This window comes from Esox lucius, chromosome 1 (assembly GCF_011004845.1).
Source record: "Esox lucius isolate fEsoLuc1 chromosome 1, fEsoLuc1.pri, whole genome shotgun sequence".
Taxonomy (NCBI): Eukaryota; Metazoa; Chordata; class Actinopteri; order Esociformes; family Esocidae; genus Esox; species Esox lucius.
The window spans coordinates 35115245-35135240 of NC_047569.1; the positions used below are offsets into that span (position 1 = coordinate 35115245).

Sequence of the window (19996 nt, forward strand, 5' to 3'; positions counted from 1 at the left end):
CTGCACAGCTGTGGACAAACACGGTGATTCTCCTAGTCTGTGCATTCGAGGGCACAAGGTGATGCTGATGTCAACACTAAACAAGCATTACCTTGCCAACAAAAACCAAGTGTGTTTTAGCTAATGTCAGACAACAACCGGAGGGGTGTTGTCTGACATTTGCTTGAACAATATGTTCCAAGCTTGCTTGTACAGCTGAAATGTATTCAAATGTATTCTCAGATCATGTTTGTTTAAATGTTTTCACTATTTTGTTGGTTACCACTGTTGCCTAGGGTGTCCCAGCAAACATGTACAGTTGCAGCATGAGTTTGCATCCAGTCCACTGTTCCTTCTGCAAAAAAAAAAACTTTATCTTCCTGCTCTTCAGTCTTTGTTTTTCACCATCAGTCGTGCATTTTTCGGGGAAATCATTAACATTGGATGGCCACGGTGATGTTTAAACCACAACAGGAGCCTTGTGTGTAGATGCCATTTATTTCATGTCTGCACCAGCAAGAGATTTGTTTAGCAGGGTTCCTGTAGTGTTTCTGGGTTCTGGTTTCATATGGTTCTTATAGAAGATAAGGGGTTATCTTGATGTACCACTGCGCTCTGAGGCGTGCCGCGCTCTATCACTACCAGACACTGCTCTTATGAGACCCAGCGTTGCTGCCACTGCCATCCCGGGTTATGTAAGCAGCATTTTCTGGTTCTCCACTGTTGTTGTATTCAGGGGGCATAAGGAATGCTTGACATGTAAGGGATTACATTTCTGTACCCGTTCGCCCAATGTAGTGACACCAGGCCTTTTGGAAATGCTGTTTGCCTTATCCGTGCCGACTGCCGTTTTGTGTTGTAGTCTTTGTTGTATAATAGAGCTAAATGTATATTAACCAACGCACACTTTCACTTCTGGGGAGCTAGTATGATGTTGCTTAGTCAGGTTAATGATGCCTGGTTACAAAAGGTCAGGAGCAGAGAAATGTGGCATTGATTCTCATGTGGTTTTAATGCCTTTTGGGGGCGGGGGGGGGGGGGTGTGGGGTGTGTGTGTCTGTGTCTGTGTTGGTTGACTGGAAACATGGCATTGATTCTTATCAAGTGGGGGTTTCATGCAAGGTCAGAACATTTTGTTGTAAAAAATAACTTGTAGGAAAGCTACATGATTTATAATCCTGGATATGTAAGCAATGTTAGTGGTGTCATTGTACTCCCCTGGAAAAGGTTCAGAATTGAGGGAAATTACCTTTTAAATTGCGAGCGTTTGTCAGCTTAATGGGGAAATGTGTAGAATATTAGGAAATTCACATTAAAATACATTGACAAGATTGAGGCTTCTTTAATGAAATATCCCCAATTTGCAGCAACTGGAGTTTACATTCAATTCAACTCTCCCCTTCTAGGTGACCAGCGCTTGTAAGTTTCACTTTTGGTCTTACAGGTTACCAGGCAACTGGTCACCATGTTGACCGCTGAAATGCTTAGGCCTATTTCAATAAATATATTACCAAACTACTGAAAGCAGTAGCCTACCTTTTGTCTGGCTGTCACGTTTCAGTAGGTTGCCCTTAATGAGTGGACTTTTTCAATTGTGATTATTGTCCTACTGTTAAGGTTATGGCTGGGCAAGTGAGCTACAGTGTTAAAATGTGAAGCACAAGCCAGAATTGTGCTTGGGGATGCTCAAAGAGGAGGTTTAGTTGTACTTCTAATGTTGGATATCTATGGGTGAATAGGCAGGTTCCTCGTTACAGTGGTAGTGGTGTTTTGGATTACATAAAAAATAGTCCTTGTCCTGTTAAATGGCTTCTGCTGCTGTAATATGCTGCAGTTGATTGACTTGTGAATCCCCAAGCATTTATTTTTTCGTGCACACACACACACTCTGGTGTCTAGTGAAGGATGTAGTTCTCCATGACCCCTTCGTATACGCCCTTTAGGTTAATACTTGAATCTTTCCATATCATGAAACAATATAGTTTTAACTGGCTTTTTAAGAGAGGAAAATCATATTCTTAGATTTGTGCGCAAAAGGGAATGCAAAAAATAAACTATCAACAATGAGTCATATTTTGGCCTCAAACAAGGAGGGTGCCGTATACTTTCATTTCAAAACAATAATTTTTCAAACACAAAACATTTCAATGAGTAGTATGGTTTTATTCTGAAAAATCCCATTTGGCGCCACTACAATATTATGTGAAGTCTCCACTGGAGTGGATAACAGCAGAGCCTCTTCCAGCTCTGTGCTGTCTGACAAAGTTGGCACAGACTTTTGGAGAACTTGGACCTCTCCATGCAGCACATTGGACTTCTGCTCCATGCAGCACATTTTAAAGTTCCTTGATAATACTAAGTTTGCAATTGTGGACTGCTCTCTTCAATTCAGACCGCATATTTTCGATTTGATTCACGTTCGTAGATGCAGATTGTAAAACACAGATTCTGTGTACCCGCAACCATTTCCAAGTTTTCATTTGGGTTTATTGCCTAGTTGAAAGGTTAATTCGCAACCAAGTCTCAATCTCTTGGCTGAGGCAACCAGGTTTTGGGCTAACATATCCCGGTACGTAGTGGAATACATATCCAGAAACATTTTGTCGTCTGTCACAATTCCAATTGCCGTTCCAATAATACTTGGCAAAGTTCAGCCACTGCTGTTTCTGGGTAGGGGTCAGTAAGGTATTTTTCATGCAACCCTTCCAATGAGCATGTTGACAAGGAGGTGGTGTCTAATGGTTTTGAGGTTTGATAACTCGGACTACACTAGACTGTACCATTCTGAAACTGATCCTTGTATTCTTCTTTGCCTCCTTCAAAACCGTCTTCACCGTATGCACAATAATACACTTTTTGGCATATTTCTAACTATTGCAGACCTCCGAAACGTTTTGATTTATGCCCTAATTGTGATTACGGGTATATTCATCTGTTTATATCTTTTGTCCTCTGCCTGATCTGTGTTGATCAGCGACCATTTGTCTCCTTTTAGCTAAAATGTCTTAGTTTTTTTTCTCCCATGGTGATGGATGAAAAGGGGATTTTACATGCGTGCGACCTCATCTATAACCCGTACAAACAGGAACTGGTGACAGGCATGTATGCACTTCCTCGGGACTGAGACCAGCTAAAATTAATGTAATGTATTAACAGATGGCACCTGTGTTTTGCATAAAAAGATCTTCTCAAAATAATTTTTTTTGTGTTTGAGAAATTATGTGGCTCCCTCTTATGTTTGAGCCAAAAATATTGCTCATTGTCTCATGAAGGGTGCTATTGTCTTGAATTGACCATTATGTTATCAGAGTAACATTTCATAATTATTGCTTTTGTTTTATCACCCAGCCTTCAAGTGTTATTTAAATTTTATTTTTAATAGTAAATCTAAATTTGTATGCCACCATTCAAAAGTTTGAAATGTCCTTGTTTTTGTAAGGAAAAATCTAATTGATCAGAAATACAGTGTAGACATTGTTGATGTTGTAAATTACTATTGTAGCTGGAAACGGCTGATTTTCAATGGATTTTCTACATAGGTGTACAGAGGCCCATTATCAGCAACCATTGCTCCTGTGTTCCGATGGCACGTTGTGTTTGCTAATCCACGTTAATCATTTTAGAAGGCAAATTATTAGCGCCGATGAACATTTTCGATTTAAAGCAACTATAAAATTGGCCTTCTTTAGACTAGTTTAGTATCTTCAGCATCAGCATTGTGGGTTCAATTCCTGGCTCAGAATTGCCAGAAACAAAAAACTTTCTTCTGAAACCCATCAGTCTATTCTTGTTCTGGGAAATGAAGGCTGTTGCATGTGTAGTACTCCCTTCACATAACTGTGCAAACTGTCTCTAACCAGAATAGAAAGATGAGTGGGAGGCCCCGGTGCACAACTGAGCAAGCGGACAAACACTTTACCGTGTGGTTTAAGAAACAGACGCCTCACAGATCCTCAAATGGCGGCCTCATTAAATAGTATCCGCAAAACGCCAGTCTCAACGTCAACAGTGAAGAGGCGACTTTAGGATGCTGGGCTTCTATGCAGAGTTCTTCCTCTGTTCAGTGTCTTCTGTTCTTTTGCCCATTTTAGTCTTTTCTTTTCATTGGCCAGTCTGAGATATGGCTTTTTCTTTGCCACTTTGCCTAAAAGTGTTGCAAACTTGGCTGTTGATAATGGACCTCTGTATGCCTATGTATATATTTTATTGAAAATCAACCTTTTCCAGCTGCAATAGTCATTTACAACATTAAGTGTCTACAGTTTGTATACAGTTTGATATTTTCATTGGACAAAACACACGTCTTTCAAAATCTTTGCCATTTCTGTGACCCCCAAACTCTTAAACGTTAGTGTTTTCCTCAAGTTTTCTGAGGAATCATGCCGATGCCTTCTCTAGTATGTACATTGTGTGGCTCTGTGAATGTGACTAACTCGGAGACACAACACAGCTCTGTATACGATTGCTGTGGACCCACAGGCTGCGCAAAGTAAAGACACTCTGCAACTCGCTAAGCCCTGACCTGACACTGTTGTTGACTCTTACAACAGCCCTCTTTTTTTCACCACAAATGATAAAGAAGGGTGCAGACTTTGGGACAAGTGAAAAGAGAGGTGACTGCATGAGTCCCCAATGGCCCCCCATTACCTTCATAGTGCACTGCTTTTGACCTGGGTCCACAGCACTGTGAGCCATTGGGGACCCTTCCAGGCCAGTGGTGTATTGGACTCGGCGGTGGCTGGAGGTTTTATCTTGCAATCTTCCCTATAAAACTCTATTTAGGGCCATATAAAATCCAATGTTTTCATCGTTTTTTGTTTAATGCTGTTTGATTTCTTAACATTCAGGTTTTCTTTCAGTGCTTTTCAATTTTCACACTTTTCTAATACCATAACAAGGCTTAGACTAGTCACACCAGGATACGACTTTTCCGGCCTGTTAAACGTCAGGCCATGCTATTTAGCTATTTCTTGAGGTGCATCTTTTTAAATAAATAACCATTCTGCCAGATTAGCATAGGTTACTTATAGTTAATGTTTAGGATAAACGTCCCTGTTGGTAATAGTCCCTATTAAGCCCACCAAATGTGCTTTTCAAACATTTTCTATATATTCTGCCCAGATTAGATGAGACAATTAAAGTCTAATCTCTAATTTGTAGTGTCAATAATTCATTTATACCCATTTCCAATGTTTTATTGTTTAATTCGTCAAAATATTTTAAGTCTGGCATGAGCTCAATGTGTACCTAATGTACCCTTTAAGCCCATGGTGTTCCAAATAAGCCCACTTCAGATATGTTGATAAATATAATGGGGAGAACAAGTATTTGATACACTGCCAATTTAGCAGGTTTTCCTACTTAAAAAGCATGTAGAGCTCTGTAATTTTTATCATAGGTACAGTTCAACTGCGAGAGATGGAATCTAAAACAAAAATCCAGAAAATCTCACAGTATGATTTTTAAATAATTTATTTGCATTTTATTGCATGACATAAGTATTTGATCACCTACCAACCAGTAAGAATTCCGGCTCTCACAGACCTGCTCTCCTGTTCTCCACTCATTACCTGTATTAACTGCACCTGTTTGATCTCGCTACATGTATAAAAGACACCTATCCACACACTCAATCAAACAGACTCCAACCTCTCCACAATGGCTTAAGACCAGAGAGCTGTGTAAGGACATCAGGGATAAAATTGTAGACCTGCACAAGGCTGGGATGTGCTACAGGACAATAGGCAAGCAGCTTGGTGAAAAGGCAACACCTGTTGGCGCAATTATTAGAAAATGCAAGAAGTTCAAGATGACGGTCAATCTCCCTCTGCAAATTAATTACTTACTGGATTTTTGTTTTAGATTCCGTCACTCACAGTTGAAGAGTACCTATGATAAAAATTACAGACTTCTACATGCTTTGTAAGTAGGAAAACCTGCAAAATCGGCAGTGTATCAAATACTTGTTCTCCCCACTGTATATACAGTGGGTATAAAGTCTACACAACCCTGTTAAAATGCCAGATTCTTGTGAGAAAAGAATGAGATAATGTGAACAATTCAATTGAAAAACAAACTGAAATCTTCGAGGGGGAAAAATAAAAAATAAAAACCTTACAACAACCTGGTTGCATAAGTGTGTACAGCTGCACACCCTCTTATAACTGGGGATGTGGCTGTGTTCAGAATGAACCAATCACATTCAAACTCATGTTAAATAGAAGTCATTACACAACTGCCTTCAATTAAAGTGACTCTGATTAATCACAAATAAAGTTCAGCCGTTCTAGTACGATTTTCCTGACATTTTCTTAGTTGCATCTCAGAGGAAATGCCATGGTCCGCAGAGAGTTTCCAAAGCATCAGTGGGATGTCATTGTTGAAAGATATCAGTCAGGCGAAGGGTAGAAAAGAATTTCCAAAGCATTAGATATACCATGGAATACAGTGAAGACCGTCATCATCAATTGGAAAAAATATGGCACAACAGAGACATTACCAAGAACTGAACATTACCAAAATTGGTAAAAAGTTAAGACAACTGGTCAGGGAGACTTCCAAGAGGCCTACAGTAACATTAAAGGAACTGCAGGAATATCTGCCAAGTACTTGCTGTGTGCTACATGTGACAACAATCTCTCGTATTCTTCATATGAAGGGGTTATGGGGTAGGGTGGCAAGACAGAAGCCTTTTCTCACAAAGAAAAACATCCAAGCCTGGCTGAAGTTTGTAAAAACAAACATCAAGTCCCCCAAAAGCATGTGGGAAGATGTTATGGTCTGATGAAACCGAGGTTGAACTTTTTGGCCATAATTCCAAAAGGTATGTTTGGCGCAAAAACAACACTGCACATCACCCAAAGAAACCCATACCCACAGTGAAGCATGGTGGTGGCAGCATCATGCTTTGGGGCTGTTTTCCTTCAGCTGGAACCGGGGCCTTAGTCAGGGTGTAGGGTATTATGAACAGTTAGAAAATACCAGGCATTTTTGGCACAAAACCTTCAGGTGTCCGTTAGAAAGCTGAAGATGTTCACTTTTCAGCATGACAACGACCCAAAGCACACATCCAAATCCACAAATGCATGGCTTCACCAGAAGAAGATTAACATTTCGGAATGGCCCAGCTAGGGCCCAGACCTGAATCCAATTGAACATCTATGGGGTAATGTGATTTATATATAAATATATACATTAAAATATATCTTAGCAATACAAACTTGTTCTATTCAAATCTGTAATCTCTTAGCGCTCCATTTTCATTTTGTCTGTACTCCTATTCTATGACCTGTAAATGGCATTTGAAATAGGCATGATCAGCCTTTTTGTTGTATTGTCAATGCAGAAAAAGCTAAACTTACAACATATCATCTTTGGAATGTAGCCCAAAAAAAATTATGAACAAAATCAAAACTATTGTGGAAATTACTCTTCAAAACCTTCTTTCAGCATGTTGTCATTTTGTCTGTATCACTATGGCGTGTGGTTGGCATTTGAAATTTGCCAAAATGTCTGGTTCAGCCAACTGGTTGAAAGTGCAGATGTCTTTATGAAGATTTAACAGTTTGCAGGTTCAATAAGGATAGTGAATGAGTCTATTTCAGTATTTTCATTTAAACAATAACTTTAATTGATTTTCACATGTTATTCGCATTTAGACTAGTAGTTTGAAAACATTGGAAACACATTTTAAAACCATTCAGTTCATTGTGAAGTATCATTACAAAATACAGTTCCTTGTGAGGAGACATCAGTCATAACATCTTGAAGCTCATGTATCATTAGCCTATAAATAAACCTTAAATATTTCTGCAATTTCTGCAGCTAGGTTAAAAGTAGGCCTATGGTCTTTAATGTGATTTTATCGTTTTAGTTATCTTCGTAGTGTGACGTAACAGGTTATAGGGTAGTCTAAGCTTTATTTTGTTTATTTGTTTCAATCTTTTGCCAACTTTGTGGTTATCTTTGCTTGCCAGTCTTACGTCTTCGATGGCTTTCATCTTGTTTTTGTACAGAATTTCAATGACCTCACGATTGCACAAATAGAATGGTTCAGGTCCTCCAGCTCTGCTTTGCCGAGGATTAACTTGAGCTCTACATCCTCAATCATGTCCCTGGATGGGATGAAGGCCTAAAGATAAAAAACAATTATTGTTAATGTTCGTATAGAATATAACAATACATTAGAATATAGGCCTGTATTGTTAATGTTCGGGAAGATTATAGGCCTAGGCTCCAGAATGGATTGACCTATGCAATATGACTGATTTTAATATGGCTATTAATTATCTCAATTATGGAACTGATTTGTCAGGTGAGGTCAAAATGGTTCAAAAGGAAGAAAATCTCCATTGAAACACAGTCAAGTGGGCTTAAAGGGAACATCAGTGAATTTGTGGTTAAAAGAAAAATATTTTATTCTATGCACATGATATTAAAAAAACAACTATGAAATATATCTATATATGGTTCACTAATATAACATGAAAAGTATAAAGTAATTAGCAATACTCATTTAGATCCACCCCACTAATTTACATTATTGCCAGTGTCCCCTTTAAGCTCACCAGGTAAATAAGTTAATAAAAAAAATGAATAAATAAACACAAACATTTACTGTTTATTTAACAGTGTAATAATATAAACTGCATACCAACATTTTTACTTTACCTGCTTATTATGCTTTGTCATTGCAGTAAACCATACTATGCAGCTACTATTTTGTTGCAGCATGTGTTTAGTTTGCTATCATGCTAAAGCTCATATTTTGGTGTCAAAAGAAACAATATTTATAAGTCAAGTAAGATTCTAACATGTCTTATTCAAAACACTAATCACTGAAATTTTGATAAGTGAGTACTTATCAAAAACTGGAGTAGAAATATGCACACAAGAAATTATTCTGAGGTTACCTAAATCAACAACGTTTTTGTGCTACTTTTGGGCTCAGCAGGTACATGTCACACACATGCTTTGATAATTTAATATTGACGAATCTGATCAGCTTACAATAAAGTGTTTTATTTAACAAGCCGCAGCATTGGAACAAACATCACACAGCAAAAACATTATTTTTAATTTCCTGCTTCTGGCTGCGTTTTCGGCTATGCCGATTGAAGGGCCGTCCCCGCTACGACTGTTCATGCGTGCCGAGCTTTAACTGTACGACCGTTGTTGGAGAGACCGTGCTCCAGATATTGGGTAACCTCATCTTAAAGAACCTTTTGGAACATGGATCATCTCTGGATATTACAGAACCATTTTGCAGAACCCCCCCCCCCCCCCCCCCCGCTTTTGGTCCTGTAAGTCCTGATTGAGCAATTTTAATGTGGTTATGTAATTCGTGTATACGCCGCCTGTTGCCATTAACGTCATCACGGAGATTGTCAGAGCGGCACACTGGCTGACCTAAGGTAAACGGGATTATCTTGTTCTGTGTTCTTCCACTGTGAACTGGCGTTGAGATCCACCGAGCCCACCACACTACATTTGTGCTGCTTGACTCTGTAGCTGCCTGTCATGTCATGTCGCGTCTGTCTGTACACAGCTCTGTATCCAACTGAGAGAGCCACGCTCACCCGTGCGTCTTTACTGCTTTCACTGGTCAAGACATGCGAATTCTGAGCTTCTGTGTTTGTTATAGCCTTTGAGTGTTGAGGGGTGGTAAATGTGTTATTTCCCAGCGCTCTATTCACATTTCTTTAGCCTTTGGCCGGCCAATGGAAAACGGACGCAATTCGCTTGTTGCAAGAATGGACACACAGGCCGTGTACCAAAAAATCCGTATTGTGTAGTTTTAGAATGGCTAGGAAATGCATTTTTAATTGTTTCCCCCATCCATCCCAGCCATGTGGAGGGTGAGCCTGGAAGACTGTGGTGTTTGGGGGAGGGGTCCCCACCCTGTCCCTGCAGGCAGTGGTGGGATGGGCATGCTGAAGGCGGCCTGTTTGCTGGTTCCACATCCCCTCCCACTGCTCTGGGACTGGATCAAACCCGGAGAAATTGGGTCAACCACAAATAACGGGGAGGAGCAGCAGAACAGAACTGCTAGGGAGAAGAGAGAGAACAAGGGGACATCAATTTGAATTTGGAACGGAGATGAAAAATTTAGGCCATTCATAAGAAGGAAACCCTGCCAGTGAGTGAGTGAGTGGGTGGGTTTTATTGACTAGCTCTAAACACACAGCTCGAGCGGTCTTGTGAGAGTGCATCAGTGTGATTCATTTTTTTTTTATTCCTTACAGGAGGTGAGTGTATGCATCTATTTTTTTCCATGGCTTGCTCAGTCCATATGTGTCTGTCTGAGCCGAAAAGCCTTTAACACTGTTCAATCACCCAGCTGACACTGGTAACTACCCTTTGTCTGGCTAATCGACCTGAGGCGTCTTAGGTGGAGTTCAGTGGTCTGGCTTATGGGTACCACTTCAATTCAGGACTGTGTTTCAAGAAAACCTGTCTGGTGGGGGGCTGGCTGTGTGGTTGGGGGTGGGGGTGCGCAGATGGAGAGGAGAGTCAGCGGTATTCCAGTGGGTAACCTCCTTGGCTTGGCTGTCTGGATGCCGGCCGGTCGAGAAACGTACCGACACCAGGTGCTGCTCTCACTGGGCTCCGCTCTCCGGTCCCTTCAGAACCTGGGCAGCTGTTGGGAGACGACACTCTTGTATGTCAACTGAACTGGAACATGCAGCTCTCTGGTGCCCCCCCCCCCCCCCCACCCCACCCCTCTAGTTTTTAACACGCTGTGATTCATCATTCACCCCCCCCCTTCTCTTCCTCTCTTTCTCCCAGAATGCAACACTTTTCTGACTGAGCGGTGCACCTGACCGTGCTGCTTTGTCGTCCGCCCTCCTGTTTGCTGCTGCTGACGTTGAAGCTGCGCATTACTCATCCGTCCACTGGTGTGACTGTGGTGGCTACGCTTAGCGGAAGCACGCTAGGTCACCTCTGACGCCAGTATTCTGAACGGAAACAGCTTAGACCAAAATGTATTCGGGTTCCATAGTCCACTGTTCATTTTCTCTTGCAACGAGAAAGAGGCCACATTAGTCTAGCCCCCCCTCGTCCTGTCTCTTCAATCGGAGCACCTTGTCACATTCTCACGCAAGGTGTGTTTTCTGATTAGCAACACGCCACAACAGAAGCCCCGGTCGAGTTACAACATGGAATGTGACACCCTCCATCTAATCAGAATTGTGTTTTTTCCTCATCCCCTCTGTGGTTATCCCTTCATCAGGACTGTCTGTAGTGTCACCGTTCATGAAGCTTCAGCCGCGTAACCGTTCGAATTGCTTGCACTTCCAGGATGCAGATGAGGATGTTATATTTTAGCTGGACGGATGTAATGCTTTCTAGTCACCTTAGGAATAATTTATTTGTTGCTCCATTGTTTTGTTTATTTTGGGCCTCATTTCAGCAAAGGGTGGTATACCATTTTATTGTGAGAAATGTCAGCCTAAATTACTTCACCCCTGAAATGTTTTGTGTAGCTGAAATGTCTTCACCAGTATGTTTCCTTTGTACTGTCTGGCAAGGGATGGTAGCTAAATTCCTCCGCAGGCATAGTTTTGTCTGAGTGTATCTTCTGGGGGTCGGGACATAACTGTAGTTTTTTTATTTTTTATTGTTCGGTGCAAATTGACTAGCAGAATGATTTTGGTTGCAGTCTTCCCTGGTGCTGAGCCTTGTTGTAGAGAGATGTTTTTAGTGGTTGGTCTTCTCCCTGTGATTGTGATGGTGTGAAATACAGGGCTGTATGGTTTCCTGCTGGTTAGAGGTGTGAAGAGCTCCAGCCCTCCCCCAGAGGCTGTGGAAGAGACTAGATGGTGAATGATTAGATGGTGAATGATGAAATAAGAATTATCAATTATCTCTCGCCGGTTAAATTGTTTTGAGCCTGCAGTCTTGCGTCGAAACGGCTTGCTAAAAAAAAAAAAGTGACCTCAAAGCCAGTTAATATCATATTTGCTGAGTTTGGACATTTCTGTCTACTTCAGGGCAATAACCAAATTTTTTATAAAAGCAGGCCCTTTTTTTTATTTTTTTATTTGTCCCCTCCGTTTACTCACAAAGATGGTGTGTTGGAAATTTTAAACTGAAAGTCAGTGTTATGTTTTGTAGTTATTGTTACTTTATATTGAGTTGGCGGCTTTAAAAAAAAAAAAATCTATATGGTTACTATTTAGTATGCTGTGACCTAGGTCAATGAGCAAGTCATTAACAGATCCTAGGGCTCTCTGTTTGGTTTGACCTGTGGATAGCCTCGTATCTGTTCTTTGTTCTGTAAGAAATATGAATAGGGGGGAGTGGCCTGTGAAGTATTTACAAAGAAGCCGGTCGTACCTAGATTCTTTGATTACTCTGTGCGGCTGAGACAGCTTGACACCCCAGGCCACAAATATAGATCTATTTTGAGGAATGTCTGTACCACATTAGGAGTTTCATCACTGAAAGGTCATTTTGTCGTACATTTCCCCTTTATTAGACAATTCCTTTTTTTCCCTACCCATGTGTTGCTAATTTTACACATTATTTCAAAATGACGTTCCATGTGGTTATTTGTTGACATTAAAGTGTTTACAAACAGTGTTGACCAGGTTGTAGTCTTGCCTGTTACACAGATAAGAAAGTTTTGGGCCAATGCCGATAGCTGATGTTGTTTTAACCCAATCAGCCGAAACTGTTATTTGGTCATTTTTGTGTCTCTTGTGCTCTAGCGTGCAATAAAAAATTTAGCTTCTGTTGATGCTGCTAATTTCAACAAGTGCAAAGTAAATCATACTGAAGTCATCTTTTTGTATGTTAAAATATCAAGAATAAGCACAGGCTGGAATAATTAGAAATTATATTATTAAATAAATAGTCGCTTTTGGTATTTCTGTAATAATTTATTAAATTATAATTGACAAAACAGCGATAGTGAATAAATAACAGTAAAACAAGGACACATGACTCCAGCAAAAAACATCTGTGGGTGTCTCTGTCTGTCTGTGGGTGTCTCTGTCTGTCTGTGGGTGTCTCTGTCTGTCTGTGGGTGTCTCTGTCTGTCTGTGGGTGTCTCTGTCTGTCTGTGGGTGTCTCTGTCTGTCTGTGGGTGTCTCTGTCTGTCTGTGGGTGTGTGTGTGTCTCTGTCTGTCTGTGGGTGTGTGTCTCTGTCTGTCTGTCTGTCTGTGGGTGTGTTTCCGGCTCAGCGTTTAGATTTAGTGTCAAACTTACAATTAAATTTAGACTTAGAATTGGGGTTTCTTTAAGGTCCAGGCATTGTTTAGTTTATGGTTAAGGTTAGGCATTACATCTAGGTAAAGTTTATTGTTACTTTGTTGAGGTTGAGGTTAGTGTTAGGTTTAGATTAGGGTTAGGTTTAGGGTTAAGACTAGGGCAAGGGAGTATGCAATTTCTGTTTTCTGGTCCCCATGAGAATAGCCATACAAATGTATGTGTGTTGAATTGGATATTGCAATGTAATGAAAATGTATTTTGAAGAGAGTCCTTCTGAGCTCCAGGGCAGGAAGGAAACTGCTCAAGGATGTCACAATAAGGCCACAGTTGATTATAAAACGTTAAGAGTTAAGATGTTTTAATGGGAGAAAACTGAGGTCAGATCAACCACATTTTAATGATCTACAATAATGATTTAAATGACAACATGAAAAGTAGAAAAATATTCAGAAGTATCCCAAAGACACTAACAACTCTTTAAAGAAAATATACACATTCAAAGTTGAGGAGAAATCCATGACTACCCAATTCTAAGTAACTGCCACCTCATTTTATATGATGGTGGTGGCAGTGCCATTGTATGGGTTGTTCATTTAGGCAAATGAAAAAAAATAAAAATACTGAATACAGTTAATCACAATTAGCGTTGCTGAGTGATGATTACAGGAATGTCATCAAAATCAAGTCGTTGATGGTTCACTGATCGTTTGGGATTGCTAATACCTTTTTAAAATCAGGTTGGCTAGTCACTAGTTCAGTTTTTCTCAACCGAAACAAGATCTGCTGATCCCAAAATAGATTCCAAATGTTGGCTTTTTGTCCTCCCGTTTGTCCCTGGGAGATGTCTAAGGGTGTGAGCAGAGGAGTGCGATACAACTCCTTGCACGACATTGCAGCAGCCAGGGACATGGAAGTTAGGTCATCTTGGCTCTTTTCCGCCATCGCTCCCTCCCCTCTGCATGTGTCCATGCATGAACAGCATGCTAGCTCTCAGTAACCACCCCTTTTGACCCATTTAGTTGGCCGATGAGGAAGCAAAACAGGCCTGTGTTTTCAAGGTTTTCTTACGTCGATGTGTTACGGCCTGCAGTTCTGCCAGCTCACCTCAGCCTTCCTGCTCCTCCAGTAGGGCTGTGATGAGCAGAGCTAGCTGGGCTGGAATGTGAGAGACGTGCCTGGGCTGCGTGGGTCGGGCCTGCGAGTCCTGTTTGGGCCTGGTCTGTGGGCTTGGCTGGACAGGGGCAGATTCCCCTGGGCGGCTCACCCAGAACTCCTGGGTGTGGTGACTGACCGCATGATCACATCCATGCGGTGGGATATTTACTCTGCTGCTCGTACCACAATCACAGGCCGGGGCTCCTTGTTGTGGCTCGTCACTGTCCTGCCTCCACTGCCCTGATGGCTGTGTTCGTCTCGTCGACAACCGATATTTTCTCATTGATTGATATCTGCCCTGCTCAGCCCATAGCTCCTGGTCAATCACTCACCAATATTTTAATATGAAGCAAGCTAGGATGCTTTGATTGGGAAGTAAGATTTTTCTCCAACCACTTGATGATATAGTCCATGCCAGAGCCTGTTAGTTCTAAGGTGCAGAGCAAACAGAATGGTCATTAAGCAGCACAGTGTTTCCATTTGAAATGTAGTTTTCCTAATTATTATTTTTGAATGAATTATGTTAAATAAGATGTTTCCTTTGCCGGATTGATGTTGACCTATCCCAACAGAATATTTAGAGTATGTACCAGTCCTGCAAAAACTGTTTGTGACTGATTGGTAAGCTTATCCTTCCCTAGTCAGATGTTTGGTCAGCTTATCTTTCCTAGACTGATGATTGGTCAATTTATTCTTCCCTGGACTGATGATTGGCCAATTTATTCTTCCCAAGACTAATGGTTGGTCAGTTTATCCTTCCCTAGACTGCTGATTTGCTAGTTTTAACTCCTGAGGATGGTGACGTCATTCTCGATTGTCATCCCCCGAGCATTTAAATTATTTTTTTGATTTTGTGGGATTCTTTTTTACTTTACGTTTGGTGATAAAAGTCCAAAACATAATTTGACCTGCTGGTCATCTGAACATACAGAAATGATGTGGCCTTCAACCACATGCACTTTCTGTCCTCTGATAATCTTCACCCGGTACAGTCTAAATTATTGTGTTCAGTGAAAATAAAATGGGATTTTCCTGGCTGGACTATGGGAAAATGGAATGCGTATTGAGAATTCACGGGCAACTGTTTGCATTTTTACCTGTGAAATGACTTGCTTGCTTTTCACATCGACAAGTGCTGTTGGCTCGTGCGCTTCTATACATAATTTTTTCACGTTCAACAAATGCTAGTCCACCTGTTTCTTCTCTGATAGTGAATAGCAATACTATTTTTAAGAATTTCTGACAGTTTTGAGTCTGCAGAATTGCTTTAAAGCAGAAGCTAATCACTTTTTGGGGAATCGTGGGTACTATGAGATGTTATTCCATGCCACGACGGTGTGCCCTACAGTCATGGATAAGGCAAAGAACTATTACTCTTCATGAGCTGTGTGGGGATACCATTATTCTATGGATTTTGTCTAAAAATTGTTTAGCACGCACGAAGACTTGGACCACATGCCTGCTCTTGCCTCATGCATGCTAACCAGCTCTGCTTCGATGTTGGTTGACTTAAAGTGTATCTAACCTTAACCATCTCCCTTCTAGATTACCTGGCCAAACATGGGCGACTGAGCGAACTTGAAGCACGGCGCAAGTTCTGGCAGATCCTATCTGCGGTGGAGTACTGCCACAACCGCAATATCGTTCACAGGGACCTTAAGGCGGAGAACCTCCTGCTGGACGGGCATATGAACATCAAAATAGCAGGTAGGCAATCAGTACTTTGAACCTGGAGTTTTCTTTTTGTTGGGGCCCAGAGTTTTTCCTGAACTCAAAACCTTCCCTGAGTTTTTTTTCTCTGCTCAGATCATGAGGTCAAGGAAAGTTCCTGGACTTTCTCATAGGTAAGCTTGCAATGTGCCCATGTTATCCAGAAATACGCCTGTAGTACTTGAAATGTTGCAAAAAAATGTACCCCGAATTTTGCAACCTATTGGGGTCACCTTGGGATGCAAGCGATACGTGTTAGAAGATGTGCGGAAATGGCTATATCGTGTTCATGAAGATGGATGAAGAACCTGTCCATCGATGTAAGCCAAGTTTAAAAATATATATATTTTCATATTGCAGTTTGAACAACTTCACAACGTGTTTTGATTGTAAAACTCTGATTGGATTACATGCTCAGGAGCTATGAGCTCAGCAACAGTTAGGTTCTGAAATTTCTAATGACCAGAACAGGCCATTTGCACTGTGACGATAGGTGACCAAAGGCCCCTAACTGGATCAGGATAGCAGGAGCTGCAGTTGGTGTACTGCACCGGGCTTTGGGCTGTTTCTACATTATCAGGAAGATGGCATTTTGAGCGGGCCAGTGAAAAATGTAATTGCGCGTCTGCGAGAGGGGCTAGGCTTGAAGGAGTGTCCTTAGATTTTGGTCAGACATGTCCACATAATGTGCACATTCCAGAGTCCCCACGTTCCTTCTCCGGGGGTGTTAGAGCTAGGCCAAGGACCCGAGTCATGATAGTGACTGATGAAGGGAGACTTGACTGGGGCTTCTTTTACCCCCCCCGGGCTATGTTCATCATAACTTAAATTTGAGTTTTTTATTATTATTGTCATTTAGAATATCCTGGATGACTTAGAGTTGATGCATTCATCTTAAGTTGGCACGGTGGGATAACAACACAAACCTGTTAATGTATTCTTTACTCAGTAGATTCAATAGATTCCCAACGTTGTAAGATTTCATTTCTGGAAAGTTCCTTGAATGTTTTAAAAGCGTGAACACCAGCCTGTTTTTGTCCCTGTGGACGTAGATGATGGGTTGTTTTGTGCGTTGTGTGGGAGGTGGTTTTTATCACCAAAGGCATCATCACCGCCACCATGACTCAGATCCAGTTGTTAGGAAAGGTACACTTCATTTGGGAAATGGAACAGTGAAAACAACATTAGCCTGTGATTACACATATATCAGCAGGCTAGCACACAGACATCACATCCTGTGCTTTTGCTTGTCTCAATGTTTATTGTCATTTCATCTCTGCCAACGGGCTGGCTTTTCTGTACTTGAGAGACTAACAGCACGGGAAAACATGGATTCATATACTCTCAGTAAAAATGTTGACCCATATTTTAGGTTCCCTCTCGCCGACTGAAGGACATGCTTCAAATGAGAGGATGTGCTGCAGAACTAGACCCTCTTTTTTTAAAGGTCTCTTTTTGTATGTCCAGAACTTCCCCGGCCGGTCTCTCAGAAGCTCCATAGAGGAGTGGTGGTTGGTGGTCAGTCAGGGAAAGGTTACCCAAGTGCCAGGCAGCGGGTGGTGTTGGCTTCATGTTCCCACTTCAAAGAGGTGTTGTGCCTGTCTGTCAGTCAGGGTTTCCGTTAGCCAGTAATTGCATGCAATCGGCGGATAGATTTAATTAAAAGCTGACAAATAAAATTGTAGCCTGATTAACTGCAGCTGCCCCTTAAACAGCATTTGTAATTTCTGTAGCATGATCCATTTTCAGTGCCAAATGAATTAGACAGTTTGAGTAAATCTGTTGGACTGATTAGGGAAGAGAAAATATGAATCCCGCTTTTAAAAATTGCGGCAGGTCAAATAAAGGACTGCAATATAATGAAGTAGAATTGTATTTGTCCCTTGCTTCATTAGCAACAGGTGCTGTGACTACAAGCCCTTTTAAAAATCCAGTTGTATTGTACTAAGTCAAACAGAAACTGAAAGAAGGTATTAACAAGGAATATATTCATAGTGGTAGGCAGGGGGAAACGTGCTTTTCTAAACCTCCTGAGATATGTTTCCCTGAAAAAAATAAGTGAAAGGATGACCGAAAATGCATGAGTTTAAGCTTAAGCAATGAGAAAATGTTCAGGGTGTTTTTGTCTCGAATATTTTAATAAGGACAACAAGGCAACTATCAGTGTACCAAATGCCCATATTAGGGTTCTGTTCACCCCGCCTCCAAGGACACGTTTGCATGTTCAGGACATTCTGTACAAATGCTGCAGAATGACATCCCTGATTCTCTTCTGCTTTTCATTACTCGTGGACTTTTACTACACGCTGTCACACAGAGATGCCACCTTTCTGGGTCAATAAATGAAAGTCCTTTAGTTTTCAGATGAAACCTGATACACCAATGAACAGTTAATGTGTGTTGCAGTGAAAACCTGAAATGTGTAGTTGATAATGTTTTCAGTCAAGAACAGTTGAGGGGTTTAGCGGTTGTTTTGCGTGGTTGCCAGGGGCACACCACACGCTGGCTGTGCTTTACTTATTCACATTCTTAAGATGATTAATTACTGTAGCCACATCTATCGGTATGAGTAAGGGTGGGCTTCATTCATCTGCCACATGAAAGAGCGGCGAGGTGCTTTTGTGGTCTCAATTGAGCAGTTTTGTTAACATAAACTTCAGAAAGAAGTAAGAAACTAGTTAATAACTGTCATTAATGGCAGCTTCAGCACCAAACCTGCCCCCCCGTCTTAGCAGCTGATAGGAACGAGGACGGCACATTTGGCAAGTAAAAAAAAAAAAGAAATGCTTGTTGGCTAGCCGCCAAAGTGACTGGTAAACAGGACCTTGGCCAGGAATCCTAGGTGGTTACCCACCAGCCAAACTGAGGCACGCAGTGACAATCGATGTTTCCTCCTTGGCCTGCACGTGCTGTTGGAGCAGGTCATTCATCAGAGGGGGTGGAGAGGCACCGGTGGTGTCTGACAACGTAGTTCAGAGGGAGTATTTCGGTGTTCCACAGCGACAGCATTGTTTCTGCTTCAAATGTGTTCCCTGGCAAGCCACGGGTGAATCCCATCCCCCTGTTCCTGTGCGAGCAATGTAAGGTCAACAGATTTACCCTCTACCAGCTAATTGTACTCCCTACGTACAGGGCTTGGCGTTATGGCAAAAAAAATTTAAATATATTCAAAGATTTTGAATTCTGTGGAAATTAAGCTGAAGCCTCCAAAATAACACGGGTAATGATAAATACAGCACGGCACAAAAGGCTTGACGCATGAACTGCTAAAATGTCCTCCATGTACACCAGTCTGTCGTACTTGACAACTTTATTTTCTTAACCTTATTTGATAATACTGTCTAGAAATCATTCCCTAATAATAACCTAAGTACTCCCACTCAATTTGACATTCTCTAAAACTGTTCATGAATCGCCTCCCAGACTCCAAGTAAAAGCCACTAGCTACTAACTAATGAGGCAATATGAATTCCATGTACAGTATATTACTGTGTGTTGCATTTGGGGTCATAGAGGGTGGAGGGTTGTTTTTATAACATAATCCCTCTCCAAAGCTTATGAGCATAAGCAAATTAACAACTATAATAACATCAAAATAGCCTTAATTTAAATTCGATATGTCTAATTTAGTTAGAACTAACTTAAGTTCTAACTATTTCTGTGTGCTCCACCTTATACCTCTTACCTTATATAACCTCTTACCTTATATAAGGTATTATTTAAATAGTAATAGTTTTGTTTATATTTTTCCTCATAGTTTTTCTTTTGAAAATGTAAACAATACACGCCATATATACATGCCGAAGACTTATTTTCAAGGCAAAGTACGAAAATCGGAAGTCTTACTATTGCTGCCAAATGTATATAACGTTTCACCACAGACTCTTAGTTTGAAGGCAAAATTCTAAAACTGGAGGTCATATTGTGGCTGCAGAAT

General features: G+C 41.1%; 1 protein-coding gene across 1 annotated transcript in view; it reads left to right on the forward strand.

The window, feature by feature from the left end:
* sik2b (salt-inducible kinase 2b) overlaps positions 1 to 19996 on the forward strand; it is a 50021-nt gene that overhangs the window by 8257 nt on the left and 21768 nt on the right. Inside the window, exon 4 of the mRNA XM_029121491.2 lies at positions 15895 to 16056. Coding sequence (XP_028977324.1) covers positions 15895 to 16056 — 162 coding nt within the window. The remainder of the gene's footprint in view (positions 1 to 15894; positions 16057 to 19996) is intronic.